The following is a 19,610-nucleotide window of genomic DNA, read 5'->3' as shown; positions in this document are numbered from 1 at the left end:
GTGTTACTACAGGAGGAAACCTATACTAAACTACCTTTATTTATACTGGATAGCTCTATCAGTTTTAAACTGTTCTTCCTAGAGGTCCAGTAAGGATCATCTCTTATTTATCTCATTCATGGGGAAGGAATATTAATTTAATCATTTATATCATGAACAAAAGGAGTAATAATCCTTCATACCGTTTATCTTTGCGTTCGGTATCGGCTCGTAAGTTGTCGTAGGTGGTCGTAAAGTTGGCGACATCTTTTTCTATCTCAGGAACTTTCTTCACAGGGAAAATGTTGTTCTCAATCATTCGTTTTGATAGTTCTTTATAATGCAGGAAGGTTGGTTCTCCAGAGGCGAGATTGCTTTTCAAATGCTTCAATAAAAAAATCCAAAATTAGCGAATGCAGGGGCAACTCTTTCCCAGAAAATTAATCGTTTCTTATCGTTTCAAGAATTTCAGCTTCTGAAATTACCTGTACTTTTTTATATTCGGCATCAGAGGCTTCCAATCCAGCAACATCTTCATTGATTTCTTTTGATTCCTTGGAACAAGAATTAATCCAACGATGGATCTTTTTCCTTTGGTCTCCTTGGTAGGAGATTAGCGCACGATACAACCTGTAATTTATTGGTAATGGTTATACTGGATAGCTCTATCAATTCTAAACTGTTCTTCCTAGAGGTACAGTAAGGATCATCTCTTATTGATCCAGTGTTACTACAGGAGGAAACCTAAATTAAACCAACTTTATTTATACTGGATAGCTCTATCAGTTCTAAACTGTTCTTCCTAGAGGTCCAGTAAGGATCATCTCTTATTGATTCAGTGTTATTACAGGAGGAAACCTAAACTAAACTAACTTTATTTATACTGGATAGCTCTATCAGTTCTAAACTGTTCTTCCTAGAGGTCCAGTAAGGATCATCCCTTATTGATCTAGTGTTACTACAAGAGGAAACCTAAACTAAACTGACTTTATTTAAACTGGGTAGCTCTATCAGTTCTAAACTCTTTTTCACAAAGGTCCAGTAAGGAACATTTTTACAACATTACCTGAATCTCTGGTCTCTGGTGTTGAAGTCAACAAACTGTGCACCAACAGTGAGTGATTCAAGAGTGGCTCTTATCTCATTCTTCTCATCTTCTGTATATTCAGGTGACTCCAGCATTCCTTGAGCTGACTTTGTAAGATCGATAAGACAAGGCCTTCCATACGCTTCCATGGCATCAATACACGCCTGACAATTCAAATATAAATACACTATCACAATCTCACAATCACCAGCTATTCACAAAACTACAGTGCCTTGCCGTAAAAGTTTGGTTATTCAGTAACAAATCCCAGAGAAAAAGATGCGGTCAAACTCAATCCAGAAACCAAGAAACCCACCTTTGTATCAGATTCACACTCCCTCATCTCTTCATAATCTTTGCTATCAACATCTCTGATGTTCATTTGCAATCTGTGCAGAAAATCTCGGAAATTTACCACGACGCTTCTCCATTGGTTCATATCCAGAGTCACGTGACCGCTGTAAGGTTCCACGGTTACCTTCAGGGTCCCCATATCAACCGTATCCACAGGTGTACCGGCCGCTGGTGTTGGTTCTGATGGTGGAGTTGATTGAAGTTCCACAGTGCGCTGAACATCAAACGTTACTAGTTCCGTCTCACTGGACGCTTGAGAAAGCTCGGGTGATTTCTACAGCGAAAAATATCCCAGTTCATTTATTTATTCCATTAAAAAAGCGATGCCAAAGCTTTAAATCGTCAAATTCATTAGGTTTTATATAATTTATCAAGAACAACATACCACTACTTCAATTATAGGACCTAAGCGGGTGTCAATCTGTTCAAATCTTTCTCCAATCTCACAGATTCTTGCTTCAATTGAGTTAACGCCATCTTCATCCACGTCTTCTTGAATATCATCCACCAGAAGTCGAACACGTTCAATACGAGCTTTGTTTAGATCTTTGACTTGAGAATTGCCCTGTGTGATGAATTGCAAATGATAAAGTTTATTGGTTAGAATGCTTCGACCAGGAATTACTACTTATCAAGTCCTGTAGTAAACTGGATCAATAAGAGATGATCCTTACTGGACCTCTAGGAAGAACAGTTTAGAACTGATAGAGCAATAGAGTTGTTTAATTTTCTACCTTGATATCATCTTTTATATGCTCCATATTGCTCTGCAGTTGTTCCCTCTCGTCCTCACTTAGCCCCTTGGATCCAGTAGTATCCTCATCAGCCTCGTCTCCAGTCTTCACTTTCTGTTCTTCGTCTTCTCTTGGTTCTTCCTCAGGCTCTTTCGCGAAGGCACCGTCAACACTGTGACGTGCGTGGCTTAATGGAGAAACGCAAGCTGGGCGCAACTGATCTTTTGTGGAATCAACTTCATTTAGTTTCCCGTCTGTGTCATCCAACCAATTGCTTACAATGTCCATATAGGAATAAATCGCTTTGATTGTTCTGTTCGACTTCTCAATCTATAGAAAATTATTAAGTATACATCAATACATTATCCAGTGTTACTACAGGAGAAAACATAAACTAAACTAACTTTATTTATACTAGATAGCTCTATCAGTTCTAAACTGTTCTTCCTAGAGGTCCAGTAAGGATCATCTCTTATTGATCCAGTGTTACTACAGGAGGAAACATAAACTAAACGAACTTTATTTATACTGGATAGTTCTATCAGTTCTAAACTGTTGTTCCTTGAAATTCTTACCTTTTCAATTTTGCTTTCAATATCTTTCTCGAGTTTTTTCCAACAATTATCGAAATCTTCAATCTGCTTATTTACTTTCTCTGCACCTTCCGACTGTGGGTTGAGATTTACAAGCAAGGCTTGCCCCGTGTTCTTGAAGTGAACTAGACTTGGAGACTGCTGGATTACATCTGACTGTAGGCTCTGAAAAAGGAATCAGACATTATAATTGTATTCCAGACGGCTCTGGTTTGATTACGCAATGATAGTTGATGAAACTCTCATGTAAACTCTCGCTTGTCAACTCTCATGCAACTCTTGTTCTCGTTTGATCAAGCAATGATAGTTGATGAAACTCTCATGTAAACTCTCGCTTGTCAACTCTCATGCAACTCTTGTTCTCGTTTGATGAAGCAATGATAGTTGATGAAACTCTCATGTAAACTCTCGCTAGTCAACTCTCATGCAACTCTTGTTCTCGTTTGATCCAGCAATGATAGTTGATGAAACTCTCATGTAAACTCTCGCTTGTCAACTCTCATGCAACTCCTGTTCTCGTTTGATCAAGCAATGATAGTTGATGAAACTCTCATGTAAACTCTCGCTTGTCAACTCTCATGCAACTCTTGTTCTCGTTTGATCAAGCAATGATAGTTGATGAAACTCTCATGTAAACTCTCGCTTGTCAACTCTCATGCAACTCTTGTTCTCGTTTGATCAAGCAATGATAGTTGATGAAACTCTCATGTAAACTCTCGCTTGTCAACTCTTGTTCAACTTTATCTCCGCATTCAACCACGGAGGAAAAGACAACCCTACCTTAACCATTTCCAATCTTTGCTGAACGGCATTTTCATCGGCTAAGTTAACTGGCGTATCTAGAACTTGCAACTCAGCATCTTTCTTGTCGATCCAGTCAACCAAAGCCAATTGTTCCTGTCGAAATGCCTTCCACTTCACAAGAGTCCCCTGAAGAAAGATCTTCCTTTGTTCCGCCCAAGCGTTAAACTCGTCCCAGCGCTTTTCCAGACTCTGTAATTCCGAAAGTGGCACATCTGGATCGATATCCCCTGTGTCACGAATTTGCCCCAGCACGGAACGGACGTTATTCGTTTTCAAATCTCTCTGAAACTCCTGAAAATCGACAGGCAAGGCGGGCGATTAGGGTTGGTAATGTTTGAAAGCAATTTAGGAGTTATTAGTATTAATCACTCACTTCGTGTTCGTCCAGTTTATTTTCGAGATCAGGGATATCAAGAGCATCAGTTGTGTCAGTCTGGTCCAAACGAGATTCGTTTGAAGTGATCCATTCCGTTCGTATTTGAATTAACTTCGTGAGATTTGTCAGATAAACGGCATACACTCTGAAAATAATGATAGATATAAACACATTCAAACACCACAATAAAACTTCGAGTAACTTCACAAAAGAGTTGTGAAAAGTATTCCTTTCTAAGCTATGAAAAATTCTTTTCAACCGTTTTGTTTTGTTGGTTAAAAAACATTTTGTAAAAGCTTTGTATTTAGAGATCACTATCAGATAACTTAATGCATATTCAGGATAGGCAACTGCGCCGCAAAATAACCCATTTTACAGCAAATATTTCCAGATAGATATCGAGTATTTACTTTTCGTATTTCTCCTTAGCAGCGTCGGGCAATTCGTACGTTCTTTTGTCCAAATCAATAACCCTCTTTCGTATTTCCCTTTTATCGTCTTGGGGGAAGATATCAGCCGATAGCAAGGTGTTTGCCGTGTCAAATAGCTTTCCGCTATCTTCCTCCAGTTTATCTGACGTGCTGACAACGCTCTAAGCAAAACCAAATGATTTAAACAGAGTTAAGTCACAGAATACCTATCAGAAGGAAAACTGTTTTTTTCCTAAGTGACTCTGCAAGTACCGTAAATGGAAGCAATCAACCCCCTGCAAATATTAAAAGATGGGCTGTTGGCAGGGGGGCGGTTTCTCCCAATGATTCATCACTCAGCAAGTACCGTAAATGGAGCCAATCACCCCCCTGCAAATATTAAAAACGGGATGTTGGCAGGGGGGTGGTTTTTCCAATGATTCATCACTAAGCAAGTACAGTAAATTGAAGCGATCATCCCCCCCTGCCCATATTGAAAATGTGCCTGTTGGCAGGGGGGTGACAAGGTGGTTATACATATAAAATCATCCTTGGAAAACACCGATATCCCAGATCATTTCAAACTTACTTGCAGATTACTCAGTTCTTCGTGTGTAGCGGCTGGATCTTCGGGTTTTGATTCGATTTGAACAATCTGTTCACCTTTCTTAATTTCTTGTTCCGTTTCATCCAGTTGCACGCTCAGGAGTTCATAGATTGTCTTGTACAAGCTGAAAAGGATTTTGAAGTTCAAAAACACCTCCAGAATCGAGTCCAAAAACAATTAGACCTTTCAAATTAACCGCACAGCTTTTCCTTTTCAGGGGCTGGTTGTATCAAGCCCGTTTATCTTAAACGGTGGATAAGTTCAAAATAGAAAGCAAGTCTATCGTTTTATTCAACAAGCAAACTAAATGTTTTTAACCTTAATACAAAGATACTGTGTTTTACATATTCAGTGCATAATATTCAAGTTGACTCATTCAAGAGAGATGTAAGAGTGTTATTTAATTTTGACTTATCCACCGTTTAAGCTAAAAGGCCTTGATACAACCAGCCCCAAAATATGAGGACTTAATTTACAACAACAAAGGTAGTCTTACCTGTTTTTTCTGTTCTGTACATCTTCCAAGATTTCGTTGTATCGTATTGAAGAATTCTTCATATCGTTCTCAGCATCTTTGGCCTTCTTATCGACCAGAACTTCCTTCTCTAGGACAGTCTTGGAAAGCTCGACCGTTTCGTGGTAATTTGGTTCCCCTTGTGCCAACACATCTTCCATTTCCTGCGAGAAAAAGCTCTTGTTTTGATCAAGTACTACCTTTTTTAATCTTAGCTTGCAATGCACCCAGACGTGACCTACTTTAGTATTTTACTCTGTCTGATGTCAGATGATTTTACTCTTCAGTGGAAGAGTACTGTCAGTTAATAAGTTAACAAAACTATCTGTCAGTGTCTCTTGTTAACCCATTAGCTTGCAAAGCACCCAGATGTGGTCTACTTTAGTATTTTACTCTGTCTAATGTCAGATGATTTTACTCATCAGTGGAAGAGTACTGTCAGTTAATAAGTTAACAAAACTATCTGTCAGTGTTTCTTGTTAATCCATTAGCTTGCAATGCAATACTTATTTACCTTTATTTTCTTCACTACAACCAAACCCTCATCAAGATCTTCTATGTCATTTGGAATTTCTTTTGATTTCTTCTCACAATTCTTTAACCATTTGGTTATTTCTTTTCTTCGGACATCAAAAATGTTTATGAGAGCACGATAGAGCCTGAAAATATTTCGAAAAAAACTTTGGTTTAAGTTTCCTCCTGCAGTAACACTGGATCAATAGGAGAGATGATCCTTACTGGACCTCTAGGAAGAACAGTTTAGAACTGATAGAGTTATCCAGTATAAATAAGGTTAGTTTAGTTTAGGTTTCCTCTTGTAGTAACATTGGATCAATAAGATATGATTCTTACTGGACCTCTAGGAAGAACAGTTTAGAACTGATAGAACTATCCAGTATAAATAAAGCATTTCAGGTTTTAGATAATGGAACATACTTGTTTTTATGATCTTTAGTTTGCTTGAGGATTTGCGCGCGTTCAATTGCAATATCTTTACAGTCATCTTGAAACTGTTCTTGGAATTCAGGAGCGGTCAAAATCTTGTTCTTTTTCAGTTCGTTCAAGTGAACTTGCACTTCCTCAAACTGCACTTGATTCGTCTGAAATGTCTCTTCGTTGTTCTGTGAGGGAAAATCATTGTCAAAATAATTTTCTTATCTTGAATATATTTAGATTACATTCTCGCACTGTTTCTACAATGCATTTACCTTTAGTGGATCTGTTGAACCGACAATTTGTCCACAAACTCAACCAGGATTGAATAACAAAAGAAACATGTAAAGGTTACCTCTAATGCTGAGAGCTGATCTAAAACGGTATCAAGATCTTTTCCTGGTGGCGTGATCAGTTGAAGTTTGACTTTTTCATCCCCAACTTTGGCATCGCACTCCAGTATCCTATCATTTATATGCTGTACAGCAGCATCACGCAATCTAGAATGACGTGAGATTTATTTCAGTGAACTTACGATTGTAAATCAATGCTGAGCTACTTTAGGTATAAATCCGTTTTGAAAGATAATTTCGCTACATTAAGCTTACATTTTGAGGCGAGTTTTGGATTGGTTCAAATTATTTAATCCACAGAGAGAAACTAAACGATCAATTTTGAACTTTTGTCTCGACTACAAGAGTCAAAACTACAGTGAAATGTGTAGAAATAAAGGTGAACTATACCTCAATTTTCGTAGTTCCAAAGCGCTTTGCAATCCTTCGAGATTTTTTTGTGAAGAGTTCACGATGTCATCAACGTCTTCTTGGGCAACTGCTGGATCTTGATCAGAGATTTTTTCACCAGACGAACGAAGAGAGATGAGTTTTGGCTTAAATTCCGTGTTCATCTTGTCGATGATGTCCTGAAAAAACGCAGAAAAAAGCGTCCTAAATAAGTCCTTTTATCGTTCGGTTTTGAATCGATTAATGAAAAGGCAATAACCTAATTTCTCGAGAGTTTCAACATATATAGCACAATTTTAATCCAGGAATGGTTATTTTCTTGAACACGCACCTGCGTTTCAGTTTCAACTTTTGTCAGACTGGAGTAATCCTTGACATCAACATCAAATTCTTGAAGAGTGTTTTGTGATTTCAGCAAAGACTCGTCAATTTCAGCTGCATCTCCCTTCCATGAACCATAGTCCACAGTTAGATCTTCAGGAAGAGACGATTCAACTTCTTCAACTTGGATTGCTTTGATTACCGCGGGCTCCTCCTGGAAGAAAACAAATGTTTGTTTAAACACGATTTTTAATAATCATTTGCTCGTTCCAATATCCAGTATGGATCCTCTCTTATTGATCCAGTGTTACTACAGGAAGAAACCTAAACTAAACTAACTTTATTTATACTGGATAGCTCTATCAGTTCTAAACTGTTCTTTCTAGAGATCCAGTAAGGACCATCTCTTATTGATCCAGTGTTACTACAGGAGGAAACCTAAACTAAACTAACTTTATTTATACTGGATAGCTCTATCAGTTCTAAACTGTTCTTCCTAGAGGTCCAGTAAGGTATTCAAGGAAGTTCTCGCAAAACCTATGGGTTACTAACAGATTCACGTTCTTTCACAACTTGGTCCATTTTCGTATTGAGATCATCCCAACGATTGTCGAACTCTTCCACTTGTTTTTGAAGAACATCCCTCGCTTCTTCGCCGAGATCTTCGTTGAGACTTGCCTCCAGTTCCTTGGCACGTTGAACGCGTGCCTTTTCCTCTGGCCGCTCACCCAAACGAAGCTACAAAGAACAGAACACGCCATCCATTATATCTTCAAAGCACCCAGTTGAAAACTACAACAATATTTCTCAGGGGCCGGTTGTATCAAGCCCGTTTAGCTTAAACGGCGGATAACTCAAAATTAAATAACACTCTTACATCTCTCTTGAATGAGTCAACTTGAATATTATGCACTGAATATGTAGTTGTAAACAGTATCTTTGTGTTAAGGTTAAATACATTTAGTTTGCTTCTTGAGTAAAACGTTAGACTTGCTTTCTATTTTGAACTTACCCGCGGTTTAAGTTTAACGGGCTTGATAAAACCGGCCCCTGGTCATCTCAAAACTATGTCCAAAATCAGACCATTGAAAGTATATATCTGTAGCAGTCTTAGACATAATTTAGTGGATTACAAAAGCATAAAATAACTTACCGAAATTTGATCAACAAACTTGTTCAAATCAGAAGCCTGTTTCTCCTTTTCTTTTTCAGGAAGTTCTTCCTCTTCATTTTCGTTTATTTCTTCCCCTTTTGCGATGTCTTTCTTCTCTTCTGCCTTCTTTATTTCATCGTTTAAAGAACTCAAAATATTCTCGCTTTCCTCCATTGTCAAGTTGATATCATCCATGTGATTGTAAAGAGTCTTCGCCTTTCGCTCTGATGAATCAAGCTGTTGTAGAAAGAAAAGAATTAGTAAACTTATGTATCTTTATATAAAGTTTTAAGAAATGAAAGTTAGCTCAGTGTGTATGACCTGTATTTGTTTATTTTTTGTTAGTTTGTAAATACTATCGATAACTCTGACGTTGCAGGATCTTAGAATGAAATCTTGCACTTTGTTTCCAAATCAGTTCCATACCTTTTTCATTCTCTCCAAGGTGTCTACGCACAGGTTATCGTAGCATTTGTTGACATCATTGAATTCATTTTCCATTCGTTTACCAGCTGGGCTGTCAGGACCAACAAGTTTAACCAAATCATTTGAGACTTTCTTCATTTTCACCACATTTAATTGAAGCTCCTGTACACTCGACTGGGCATCCTTTTTAGAAGCAAGATGTCAGTTAGTTTAGAACTGATAGAGCTATCCGGTGTAAATAAAGTTAGTTTAGTTTTGGTTTCTTTCTGTAGTAACACTGGATCAATAAGGGTGATCCTTACTGGACCTCTAGGAAGAACAGTTTAGAACTGATAGAGCTGTCCAGTATAAATAAAGTTAGTTTAGTTTAGGTTTCCTCCAGTAGTAACACTGGATCAAAAAGAGATGATCCTTACTGGACCTCTAGGAAGAACAGTTTAGAACTGATAGAGCTGTCCAGTATAAATAAAGTTAGTTTAGTTTAGGTTTCCTCCTGTAGTAACACTGGATCAAAAAGAGATGATCCTTACTGGACCTCTAGGAAGAACAGTTTAGAACTGATAGAGCTATCAAGTGTAAATAAAGTTAGTTTAGGTTTCCTATTGCTGTAAAGAAATAAACAAACCTTGAGTTCATTTCTTTGATTTTCAATGTCTTCTTTGTCTGACAAATCCACAGGAGACGAAAGCAACTTTAGTCTGGCATCATTGTCGTCAATTTCGTCTAAAAGATCTTTTTCTTGCTTGCGAAGTTTCTCCCAATCTTCATTGATCGTCGTGAGTCTGTCTAATCGTTCTTCAGACCAACTGTTCATCGTAGACCACTTGTCATCAAGGTCGTAGATCAAGAACCTCGTTTCAGGAGAAAGGTCTTCGTTATCCCTTGCTTCGTCGATCAATCCTTCCATCTTACGATGCTCGAGTTCCTCCTGGAAAATCTAAAAGGTAAAAAAGCATTTATTTTAAAATCGTCCAGACCTCTCAGTTAAGAAAACTATGCAAGCAACAAAATCTCGGATTTAAGCGGTCTTAGTACTTTGGCGGAAGATACTGATTTAGGAAAATATCAACTTGTTTCCTCAATTCAGGAGTAACGAGCACTTCCAGTACGATTTCTTTGAAATCAATCATTTAAATGAATGAAGCACTAACCGTTTGATCATCAAGTTTTTTAGCAAAGCCTGGCAGATTATCAACATCGTGGTCGGTGATGCCCATCCAAGATTCATTGGAATCAAACCACATTTTACGATTCCTTACTTCACTGTCAATGATTTTATTATACTCCTTCGCAAAACTGAAATTCGTGTAAAGTTTAACACAGTTTTGGTTAAAAAAAACACATAAATTACACTTGGTATTCTCGTCGAAGCGTAAGATGCAATGGCATGAGACTCACTTGTCGAATTTCTCGTCTGATTTTTCTGATAACTGCGAGTTTTTGTCTTTCAATTCGTTTCTTCGTTCATCCAGATTTTTCTTGTCTTCATTGTTGAAGGCATCTAGAGCTATGATTACGTGAACATCCTTTAAAGTTTCTTTTGATTTCTCGCAGAAATCATCAACTTCGTCTTTGACACTCTATGAAAATAAGAACAGTTTAGCACTGATAGAGTTATCCAGCATAAATAAAGTTAGTTTAGTTTAGGTTTCCTCCTGTAGTAACAACGGATCAATAAGAGATGATCCTTACTGGACCTCTAGAAAGAACAGTTTAGAACTGATAGATCTATCTAGTATAAATAAAGTTAGTTTAGTGTAGGTTTCCTCCTGTAGTAACACTGGGTCATCTCTTCAAAGTAATATACACAGTAAACATCATCATAATACCTTTGCGTTCTGGAAATCTTGTTTGATTTGCGGGAATCTTTCAGCCATGTTAGTTTGCTCAACTTTCTCATCCATCTCTGCGATATTGTCACCAGCTTCATCCATCGTGGTTTGAGCCAGGTTGAGAAGAATTATGTACAGCGCACCGTTCTTATCATGAACACGTTTGCCCACCACAGCAAAACGAGTAGCGAATGACTGAAGATCTTTCTCGGAGCTAGATGCTTTCCTTCCTTCAAGAACGTTGTCTGATATCAACTGTTTGTTCAACTGAAGAACGCTATCATACTTTGACTCTCCTTCGTTCAAATCTTCAAGCAAAACCTTTAAACAAAACAAATCGTAAACTAGACCAAAACATAATATGGAAATTTAATACTAGTCCTTAAAAATCAGTGTATATTCTGTTCATTTGCGTTCAAATTTCCTTGGATTTCGCTTGAGAATACATCAAAATATTGATTTGAAAACGCTTACCATTAATTTTTTGTATTCGGCAACTGGGTCGTGTGTGGGAGACGGCTCAACGTTTATAGATTTTTCTTTCTTTTCACAAGAAGCCAGCCATTTTCCAACAACCTTCTTCATCTCGGACAAATGTGATATCAAATTTCGATGTATTCTAGAATAAAATTGAACCCGAAAATATTAAAAAAAACGTTGGTGTGCAAGAAATGTGGCCTTCAACAAATGATTCAGAGAATATATGCTTTCAATTCTGCCTTGAAAACCGAGAAATCAGCAGATAAAGAAAGAGCAATGAAGATTTCATTCAAATTATATTGAACACACTATCTAGCCTACCGTGTTTTGGATTCTGATAACTTTTTCTCCACAGCATCTCGCCGTTTTTTAATGTTTTGACTTTTATCTGCTAGAGTTCCTTGAAATCCATCTTTCGTCAACAATTCCACAATCTTTTTATCTTTCAATTCGTTAACAACGTTTTCATAATCTTCTTTATTTTTGTCAAATTCTTTGCGGCCTTCTTTCAAAAGCACCATCTGCTCTTGTGTGGTTTCAATATCAGGTTTTGTTGCAAGTAATTTTTCGACGTTTTCTTCCTCGCTTTCAAGAGCAATTTCACAATGATTTAGACGATTGTTGAAGTAATCTAAAGCCAAATCTCGTACCCTGTTTAAGAAAGATGGAAAAAAAGTAAAAATGGATTTGCAAGCTCGGTTAAATGAATCAAAATGGATCGCAAATGGACGTAACGAGATCAATTTTGTAAAAATATTTTACATACTTCATTTTAAGTATGCCTGCATTATTCTCTGAGGTTTCAACTCTTTTTCTAAGTGAATCGATTGTGTCCGTTATTTCTTCCCCTCTGTCAATGTCATGAGGATCTTCGCTTATAATATTTATTCCCTGTGTTTTGATGACTTGAACTCTTGGCTTGCAGTACAAGGTAATTGTCTTTGTTGCTTCCTAGAGATGAAATACTACAGTTTAGGCCAAGATTATCTAAGTAAAGATCATCTCTTATTCATCCAGTGTTACTACAGGAGGAAACCTAAACTAAACTAACTTTATTTATACTGGATAGTTCTATCAGTTCTAAACTGTTCTTCCTAGAGGTCCAGTAAGGATCATCTCTTATTGATCCAGTGTTACTACAGGAGGAAACCTAAACTAAACTAACTTAATTTATACTGGATAGTTCTATCAGTTCTAAACTGTTCTTCCTAGAGGTCCAGTAAGGATAATCTCTTATTGATCCAGTGTTACTACAGGAGGAAACCTAAACTAAACTAACTTTATTTATACTGGATAGTTCTATCAGTTCTAAACTGTTCTTCCTAGAGGTCCAGTAAGGATCATCTCTTATTGATCCAGTGTTACTACAGGAGGAAACCTAAACTAAACTAACTTTATTTATACTGGATAGTTCTATCAGTTCTAAACTGTTCTTCCTAGAGGTCCAGTAAGGATCATCTCTTATTGATCCAGTGTTACTACAGGAGGAAACCTAAACTAAACTAACTTTATTTATACTGGATAGTTCTATCAGTTCTAAACTGTTCTTCCTAGAGGTCCAGTAAGGATCATCTCTTATTGATCCAGTGTTACTACAGGAGGAAACCTAAACTAAACTAACTTTATTTATACTGGATAGCTCTATCAGTTCTAAACTGTTCTTCCTAGAGGTCCAGTAAGGATCATCTCTTATTGATCCAGTGTTACTACAGGAGGAAACCTAAACTAAACTAACTTTATTTATACTGGATAACTCTATCAGCTCTAGACTGTTCTTCCTAGAGGTCCAGTAAGAATCATCTCTTATTGATCCAGTGTTACTACAGGAGGAAACCTAAACTAAACTAACTTTATTTATACTGGATAGCTCTATCAGTTCTAAACTGTTTTCCAAAGACAACTAGTAAGAGGATTAGGCTGAATTTACCTTCGTGTTGGATGCTAAGATTCGTATACTTGCATAATCCTCTTTTCCATCAGCATTGACACCAACCAACCGTTCAACATATTTCAACAACAAATTCACCTTTCTAACTTTCTCTCGCCATACATCCAGTGGCACAACTGATCTCATATCAGTTTCATCCAACGAATCCTCCTCAAGATGTTCCGCTTTGATCTGAGCTATCTCAATTTCCTGCAAAAAAAAGGGAAACATTAACCCATCGACAATCATTATTAAAATTAGAAGTATTGCTCTCGTAAATGTCATGACAATTGAAATGTAGTTGCTTGAAGCCCGAAAGATATTTACAGCCAAGGTTCTAGAATTTTAAAGCTTTTTTAGCGAGTTTATTTCAAACGTTAGGACGATAAAGCTGCTAATATTGCTATTAAATGCCCGAAGACGGTTGTTCAAATGCTGGATAGCGCTAGCACGGGATATGAATGTTTTAAATCGTTGTAAACATCTGTGAAAAACAATCAAATTCCAGATTTGGATCCGACAGTTTTAGAGCAATTGAAAAACACGATTCGGTAGATTGCGCTGTACAGCTTTTGTACAACCGGCCTCGGAAGAAACGAAGATTTTCAATTAGAAAACCTTCAGTTTTTGAATGAAAGAATTCACATTTTCTCTTAGCCTTGAAAATACTGCAGGTCATCTAAAATAGCACTTACAGGTATATCACGGTTGCAAAATTCATCCAGTCTTTGTGTTACAACACCCCAGCGAACTTTCATGTCTTTTACTTTAACCTGAGTATTTTCAACGGTCGATTCATCCAGCAACTGGTCATCCAAGTGTTCTGCTGATGACTCCGCGTTATCCAGACGTGCTTCGAACTCTGGGATTTCTTTGCGTTTAATCTTAAAGAAACGGCGAATGTGAAGCATTTCAAACAATAAGATAAACGAGACACTAATTTGGCAATTAAAGTGTTAGAATGCATGGGTTTTTAAGTTTTCCAATTGGATTGCTATTGAATACAATACAAAATGTGAAGAACTTTTATGGCAGAACAGAACCATTTATATCAGGTAACAAAATATTGGGTAAAATTGAAGTCCATCGATTCAGACGTACCAATAAGTCCTCCACAACGTGTACCATTTCTTCTTCAACTTCACCATCCTGTCGCACGTGCTGTTCACGTGAACTACCATCATCAGCGGTTTCTTTCTCATGGTTTTCATACTTGTCAATCAGGTTTTCCGTGGTGTCCAACCAGTTTGTTACATCGTCAATGTCATTGTACAAGTCTCGAGTTTTCTCTTCACTGCTTTCAATCTAAAGGAAAAGAATTAGAGTTGATCTTGATCAATGTCTAGCGAGAGATGATCCTTACTGGACCTTTAGGAAGAGCAGTTTAGAACTGATAGAACTATCCAGTGTAAATAAAGTTAGTTTAGTTTAGGTTTCCTCCTGTAGTAACACTGGATCAATAAGAGATGATCCTTCCTGAACCTCTAGGAAGAACAGTTTAGAACTGATAGAGCTATCCAGTATAAATAAAGTTAGTTTAGGTTTCCTTCTGTAGTAACACTGGATCAATAAGAGATGATCCTTACTGGACCTCTAGGAAGAACAGTTTAGAACTGATAGAGCTATCCAGTATAAATAAAGTTAGTTTCATTTAGGTTTCCTCCTGTAGTAACACTGGATCGATAAGAGATGATCCTTACTGGACTTCTAGGAAGAACAGTTTAGAATTGATAGAACTATCCAGTATAAATAAAGATAGTTTAGGTTTCCTCCTGTAGTAACACTGGATCAATAAGAGATGATCCTTACTGGACCTCTAGGAAGAACAGTTTAGAACTGATAGAGCTATCCAGTATAAATAAAGTTAGTTTAGGTTTTCTCCTGTAGTAACACTGGATCAACAAGGGTTGAGTAGCAAAACCTTTACCTTTTCAATGCGATCACCCATATCGTTGATGAACTTCTGTCTCACAGAATCAACTTCTTCCGTTTGTTTTTTGACCTCATCAGCGGCTGGGGAGTCTTCACCAAGATGGCGGATTAAATCTTCACTGGCTTCTTTTAATTTCTTTTCTTGTGACTCTCCTTGCCCCTCGGCTTCTTCCTTGGCATCCTGAACATCAAAAAACGTTTGAACACTTTGACGATGATTTTGTACAAGAATGCTCACCCAAGTTTTGAGAACTCGGAGCAGGCTCTTGGGCATAAACAGCCGATAAAGCTTCAAAAATATCTCAATGGAAACATTCACAAATAGCACAGAAAAACTTCTTTATTTACCTTTAATTTCTTGACATGTTCAGCGACCTCGTCTTCATCAGCAAGGTTCACTTGATCTTTTTCTTCAGCGGCTTCGGCATCTTTCTTGTCAATCCAGTTCAACAAGGTCAGTTGCTGTTCACGGAAGACAGTCCACTTTGTCATGAGATCTTCGTAGTTTTCGGTTTTGTCCTTCGCATCGTCGTGAATCGTCGCCCAACGCTCGTCCAACTGTACAAGTTCATTCTTCAATTCTGGTTCAATCCCGTCGATCTTGTCTGCCTCTTCAATCAAAACTTTGATGTTGTTATCATCCAGTTCTTTGACAAAATCCTGACAAAATAACAAGAAATAATGTTTTTCTTTATATCTTCAAGAGGTGCATTCAATATCTCAAAAAAACTTCGCAAAATTGACTTTCTTAAGCACCTTGTTTTGATCATATTTTATCTTGAATTCGCTGAAATCTTTGAAGTCGGTTTCAGGTTTAAGTTCAACTCCTTCATTTTCATCTAGCCATAATTTCCTTTTCTCTACTTCCTTTTTCAGAAGATCGCCGTAACCTTCTCTGAGCCTAAAAAAATCCCAAAATATACCTCAAAAAAAACCCCAGGAAAATTAAATTTTACCTCATTTATCTAACACTTACTTTTGTGATTTTTCTCTAGCGGTTGGTATATCTGCGTTGAATCTTGTCTTGATGTCGCCAATGCGGCGTTGAAGAGAAGTTGATTCGGGAAGGGGCAATATTTCACCTGTGGAAATCTTTTCAATTGGTCCAAGTTGAATAATGATGTCTTTTGTTCGTTGTTTTATTATGGATTCACGTTCCTTGAAATGAAATATGAATGAATACAGCTTCACAAATAGTTCTATCAGTTCTAAACTGTTCTTCAGTAAGAGATCCAGTAAGGATCATCTCCTATTGATCCAGTGTTACTACAGGAGGAAACCTAAACTAAACTAACTGTATTTATACATGATAGTTCTATCAGTTCTAAACTGTTCTTCCTAGAGGTCAAGTGAGGATCATCTCCAAGCTCACCTTCATGGTATCCTGCTGTTCTTTGGCGTCTGTGAAGTTATCAGCAGGCTCTTCTGGTTGAAGCCACGTCTTTTGCTCATCAAGTTTCTCATCAGAAGACTTCAACACACCTTCTGTGGTCTGTCTCACATAAGTAAGAAGTCTAAAAGACATATTGGATAATTTTAGATTCGGTCTTTCCAAGTAAAAACACTCAGGGTAATCTTACTCGTTGTCTTTATCTTGTAAGCGTTGTTTAAGGTCATCATGTCGTGTTCCTAATGTTTCCATTTGTTTGGCAAAATCAACGGCTTTCTTCTCAACCAAAATTTCATCATCGACAGCTTCTTTATGGACTTCATTTAAGGTGATATACAGAGGCTCTCCTTTGTAAAATTCAGCTTTAACTTGCTACAAAATAAAGTCAGTTGTACAGCGATTTTCTTTGGAAAACAATAGTCTGTCTGTTGCATGCAAATTACCTTCAGTTTTAAGCATTCTTGATGCGCTTTGTTAAGATCTTTCACGTTTGCCATGTCGATATTTCTCTCTTTCTTTTCGCAAGATTTCAACCAATTGTTGACAGATTTTTGTGTTCGATTTAACTGGTTTACTAAAGCACGATGCAATCTAGAAAAAGTGTGATTTTGGTTAGTTTAGTTTAGGTTTCCTCCTGTAGTAACATTGGATCAATAAGAGATGATCCTTACTGCACCTCTAGGAAGAACAGCTTAGAAGTGATAGAGCTATCCAGTATAAATAAAGTTAGTTTAGTTTAGGTTTCCTCCTGTAGTAACACTGGATTAATAAGAGATGATCGTTACTGGACCTCTAGGAAGAACAGTTTAGAACTGATAGAGCATACTTTGGTTTGGCTTCATCGATAACAACAAAGACATTCTTTTGTTCCTTCTTTACTTCGTTACATCTGTCATTTAAAGTCCCAGCGAAGCCATCCCGTGGCAAAACGCCTGCATCTTCCATGTTATTTACTTTTTCCTCGGTATCCTGAACTTTCTCGCCATCAGATGAAAGCCGTTTCTCTAAAGACTTTTAAAAGAGACGAATACCAGAGTTAACAGAAAGCAAATCGACAGCTTACTAACATAATTGCCTAAGTCACTTTTCGGCCATTTCGAGAAAAGTGATAAATAAGTCTGAAGAGCGGTGGAAATTGCGGTGAAGAGCGGTGGACATTGCGGTGAAGAGCGGTGGACATTGCGGTGAAGAGCGGTGGACATTGCGGTGAAGAGCGGTGGACATTGCGGTGAAGAGCGGTGGACATTGCGGTGAAGAGCGGTGGACATTGCGGTGAAGAGCGGTGGACATTGCGGTGAAGAGCGGTGGACATTGCGGTGAAGAGCGGTGGACATTGCGGTGATGAGCGGTGGACATTGCGGTGAAGAGCGGTGGACATTGCGGTGAAGAGCGGTGGACATTGCGGTGAAGAGCGGTGGACATTGCGGTGAAAAGCGGTGGACATTGCGGTGAAGAGCGGTGGACATTGCGGTGAAGAGCGGTGGACATTGCGGTGAAGAGCGGTGGACATTGCGGTGAAGAGCGGTGGACATTGCGGTGAAAAGCGGTGGAAATTGCGGTGAAGAGTGGTGGACATTGCGGTGAAGAGCGGTGGAAATTGCGGTGAAGAGTGGTGGACATTGCGGTGAAGAGCGGTGGAAATTGCGGTGAAGAGTGGTGGACATTGCGGTGAAGAGCGGTGGACATTGCGGTGAAAAGCGGTGGAAATTGCGGTGAAGAGTGGTGGACATTGCGGTGAAGAGCGGTGGACATTGCGGTGAAAAGCGTGGAAATTGCGGTGAAGAGTGGTGGACATTGCGGTGAAGAGCGGTGGAAATTGCGGTGAAGAGTGGTGGACATTGCGGTGAAGAGCGGTGGAAATTGCGGTGAAGAGGTGGACATTGCGGTGAAGAGCGGTGGAAATTGCGGTGAAGAGGTGGACATTGCGGTGAAGAGCGGTGGAAATTGCGGTGAAGAGTGGTGGACATTGCGGTGAAGAGCGGTGGAAATTGCGGTGAAGAGTGGTGGACATTGCGGTGAAGAGCGGTGGAAATTGCGGTGAAGAGTGGTGGACATTGCGGTGAAGAGCGTGGAAATTGCGGTGAAGTGTGGACATTGCGGTGAAGAGCGGTGGAAATTGCGGTGAAGAGTGGTGGAAATTGCGGTGAAGAGCGGTGGAAATTGCGGTGAAGAGTGGTGGACATTGCGGTGAAGAGCGGTGGAAATTGCGGTGAAGAGTGGTGGAAATTGCGGTGAAGAGCGGTGGAAATTGCGGTGAAGAGTGGTGGAAATTGCGGTGAAGAGCGGTGGAAATTGCAGTGAAGAGAGGTGGAAATTGCGGTGAAGAGCGGTGGAAATTGCAGTGAAGAGCGGTGGAAATTGCGGTGAAGAGCGGTGGACATTGCGAGAGAGTGTTATTTAATTTTGAACTTATCCACCGTTTAAGCTAAACGGGCTTGACACAACCAGCCCCTGGTGGAAAACGAGCTTATAATTGTTTGAAACGGAAACTGTTTAAGCTATTACTCGCTATAAACAAACGAGGAAGGTTACCTTCATCGAAGCAATCTGTACTCGAAGATCAGGTAGGTTATCTGAAGGAGGTCTCAAGGACTTTCCTGTTTCCTGCATTTTATTCACATCGACAGAACATTTGTTCAGCGTTTCGTTAAAGTACTCAAGCGCTGCATCGCGAACTCTAGAAAAACACGATTAAACAATTTGTAAAACATCTGGCCAGGCCTTGAAGATGATAAGTGGAAATTTATAGAAAACGATAGATCTGAAATTTGTGGATAAAAAAGCTGTGAATCAATTGAGGAACTCACTTCATTCTGGTTATTCTCACAGCCATATCAATACGCTGGGTCCTGTCTTTCAAAGATATCATCTTTTCTGTGACGAATGCTTGGTCTTCTGGTTGAAGTTCTTTGTTGTTTACAAGCGCATTTCCATCTGACAAAATGGTGGCTAGCTTCGGCTTACATTGGTCATCAACTGTAGCACCAGAGTCCTTAATATACGAAGATATATTAA

The 19,610-nt window shown here is 38.6% G+C and overlaps 1 protein-coding gene across 3 annotated transcripts in view; it reads right to left on the bottom strand.

The window, feature by feature from the left end:
• The window catches only part of LOC114537828 (nuclear anchorage protein 1-like), a 74,879-nt gene that overhangs the window by 24,676 nt on the left and 30,593 nt on the right, over positions 1-19,610 (bottom strand). For all 3 annotated transcript variants that reach the window (XM_028558926.1, XM_028558928.1, XM_028558927.1), the window contains 40 exons: positions 19,403-19,587; positions 19,128-19,272; positions 17,422-17,606; positions 17,039-17,186; positions 16,786-16,967; positions 16,578-16,719; positions 16,182-16,363; positions 15,962-16,106; positions 15,554-15,865; positions 15,201-15,386; positions 14,375-14,578; positions 13,969-14,157; positions 13,274-13,483; positions 12,113-12,297; positions 11,668-11,997; positions 11,341-11,485; positions 10,864-11,187; positions 10,433-10,614; positions 10,186-10,330; positions 9,660-9,971; positions 9,035-9,217; positions 8,609-8,845; positions 8,008-8,193; positions 7,466-7,669; positions 7,135-7,313; positions 6,747-6,891; positions 6,395-6,579; positions 5,973-6,117; positions 5,441-5,622; positions 4,927-5,068; positions 4,338-4,519; positions 3,925-4,072; positions 3,528-3,842; positions 2,730-2,912; positions 2,155-2,484; positions 1,806-1,985; positions 1,383-1,694; positions 1,046-1,230; positions 465-609; positions 183-364 (listed from right to left, as the gene is read on the bottom strand). In XM_028558926.1, the coding sequence (XP_028414727.1) occupies positions 183-364; positions 465-609; positions 1,046-1,230; positions 1,383-1,694; positions 1,806-1,985; positions 2,155-2,484; positions 2,730-2,912; positions 3,528-3,842; positions 3,925-4,072; positions 4,338-4,519; positions 4,927-5,068; positions 5,441-5,622; positions 5,973-6,117; positions 6,395-6,579; positions 6,747-6,891; positions 7,135-7,313; positions 7,466-7,669; positions 8,008-8,193; positions 8,609-8,845; positions 9,035-9,217; positions 9,660-9,971; positions 10,186-10,330; positions 10,433-10,614; positions 10,864-11,187; positions 11,341-11,485; positions 11,668-11,997; positions 12,113-12,297; positions 13,274-13,483; positions 13,969-14,157; positions 14,375-14,578; positions 15,201-15,386; positions 15,554-15,865; positions 15,962-16,106; positions 16,182-16,363; positions 16,578-16,719; positions 16,786-16,967; positions 17,039-17,186; positions 17,422-17,606; positions 19,128-19,272; positions 19,403-19,587 (7,988 nt within the window). The remainder of the gene's footprint in view (positions 1-182; positions 365-464; positions 610-1,045; positions 1,231-1,382; positions 1,695-1,805; positions 1,986-2,154; positions 2,485-2,729; positions 2,913-3,527; positions 3,843-3,924; positions 4,073-4,337; positions 4,520-4,926; positions 5,069-5,440; positions 5,623-5,972; positions 6,118-6,394; positions 6,580-6,746; positions 6,892-7,134; positions 7,314-7,465; positions 7,670-8,007; positions 8,194-8,608; positions 8,846-9,034; positions 9,218-9,659; positions 9,972-10,185; positions 10,331-10,432; positions 10,615-10,863; positions 11,188-11,340; positions 11,486-11,667; positions 11,998-12,112; positions 12,298-13,273; positions 13,484-13,968; positions 14,158-14,374; positions 14,579-15,200; positions 15,387-15,553; positions 15,866-15,961; positions 16,107-16,181; positions 16,364-16,577; positions 16,720-16,785; positions 16,968-17,038; positions 17,187-17,421; positions 17,607-19,127; positions 19,273-19,402; positions 19,588-19,610) is intronic.

The sequence above is a fragment of the Dendronephthya gigantea genome, unplaced genomic scaffold (genome assembly GCF_004324835.1).
Source record: "Dendronephthya gigantea isolate DGI-Jeju-01 unplaced genomic scaffold, DenGig_1.0 000165F, whole genome shotgun sequence".
NCBI lineage: Eukaryota > Metazoa > Cnidaria > Anthozoa > Malacalcyonacea > Nephtheidae > Dendronephthya > Dendronephthya gigantea.
The sequence above is the reverse complement of the archived record's forward strand: the minus strand, read 5'-3'. Positions and strand labels throughout refer to the sequence as shown.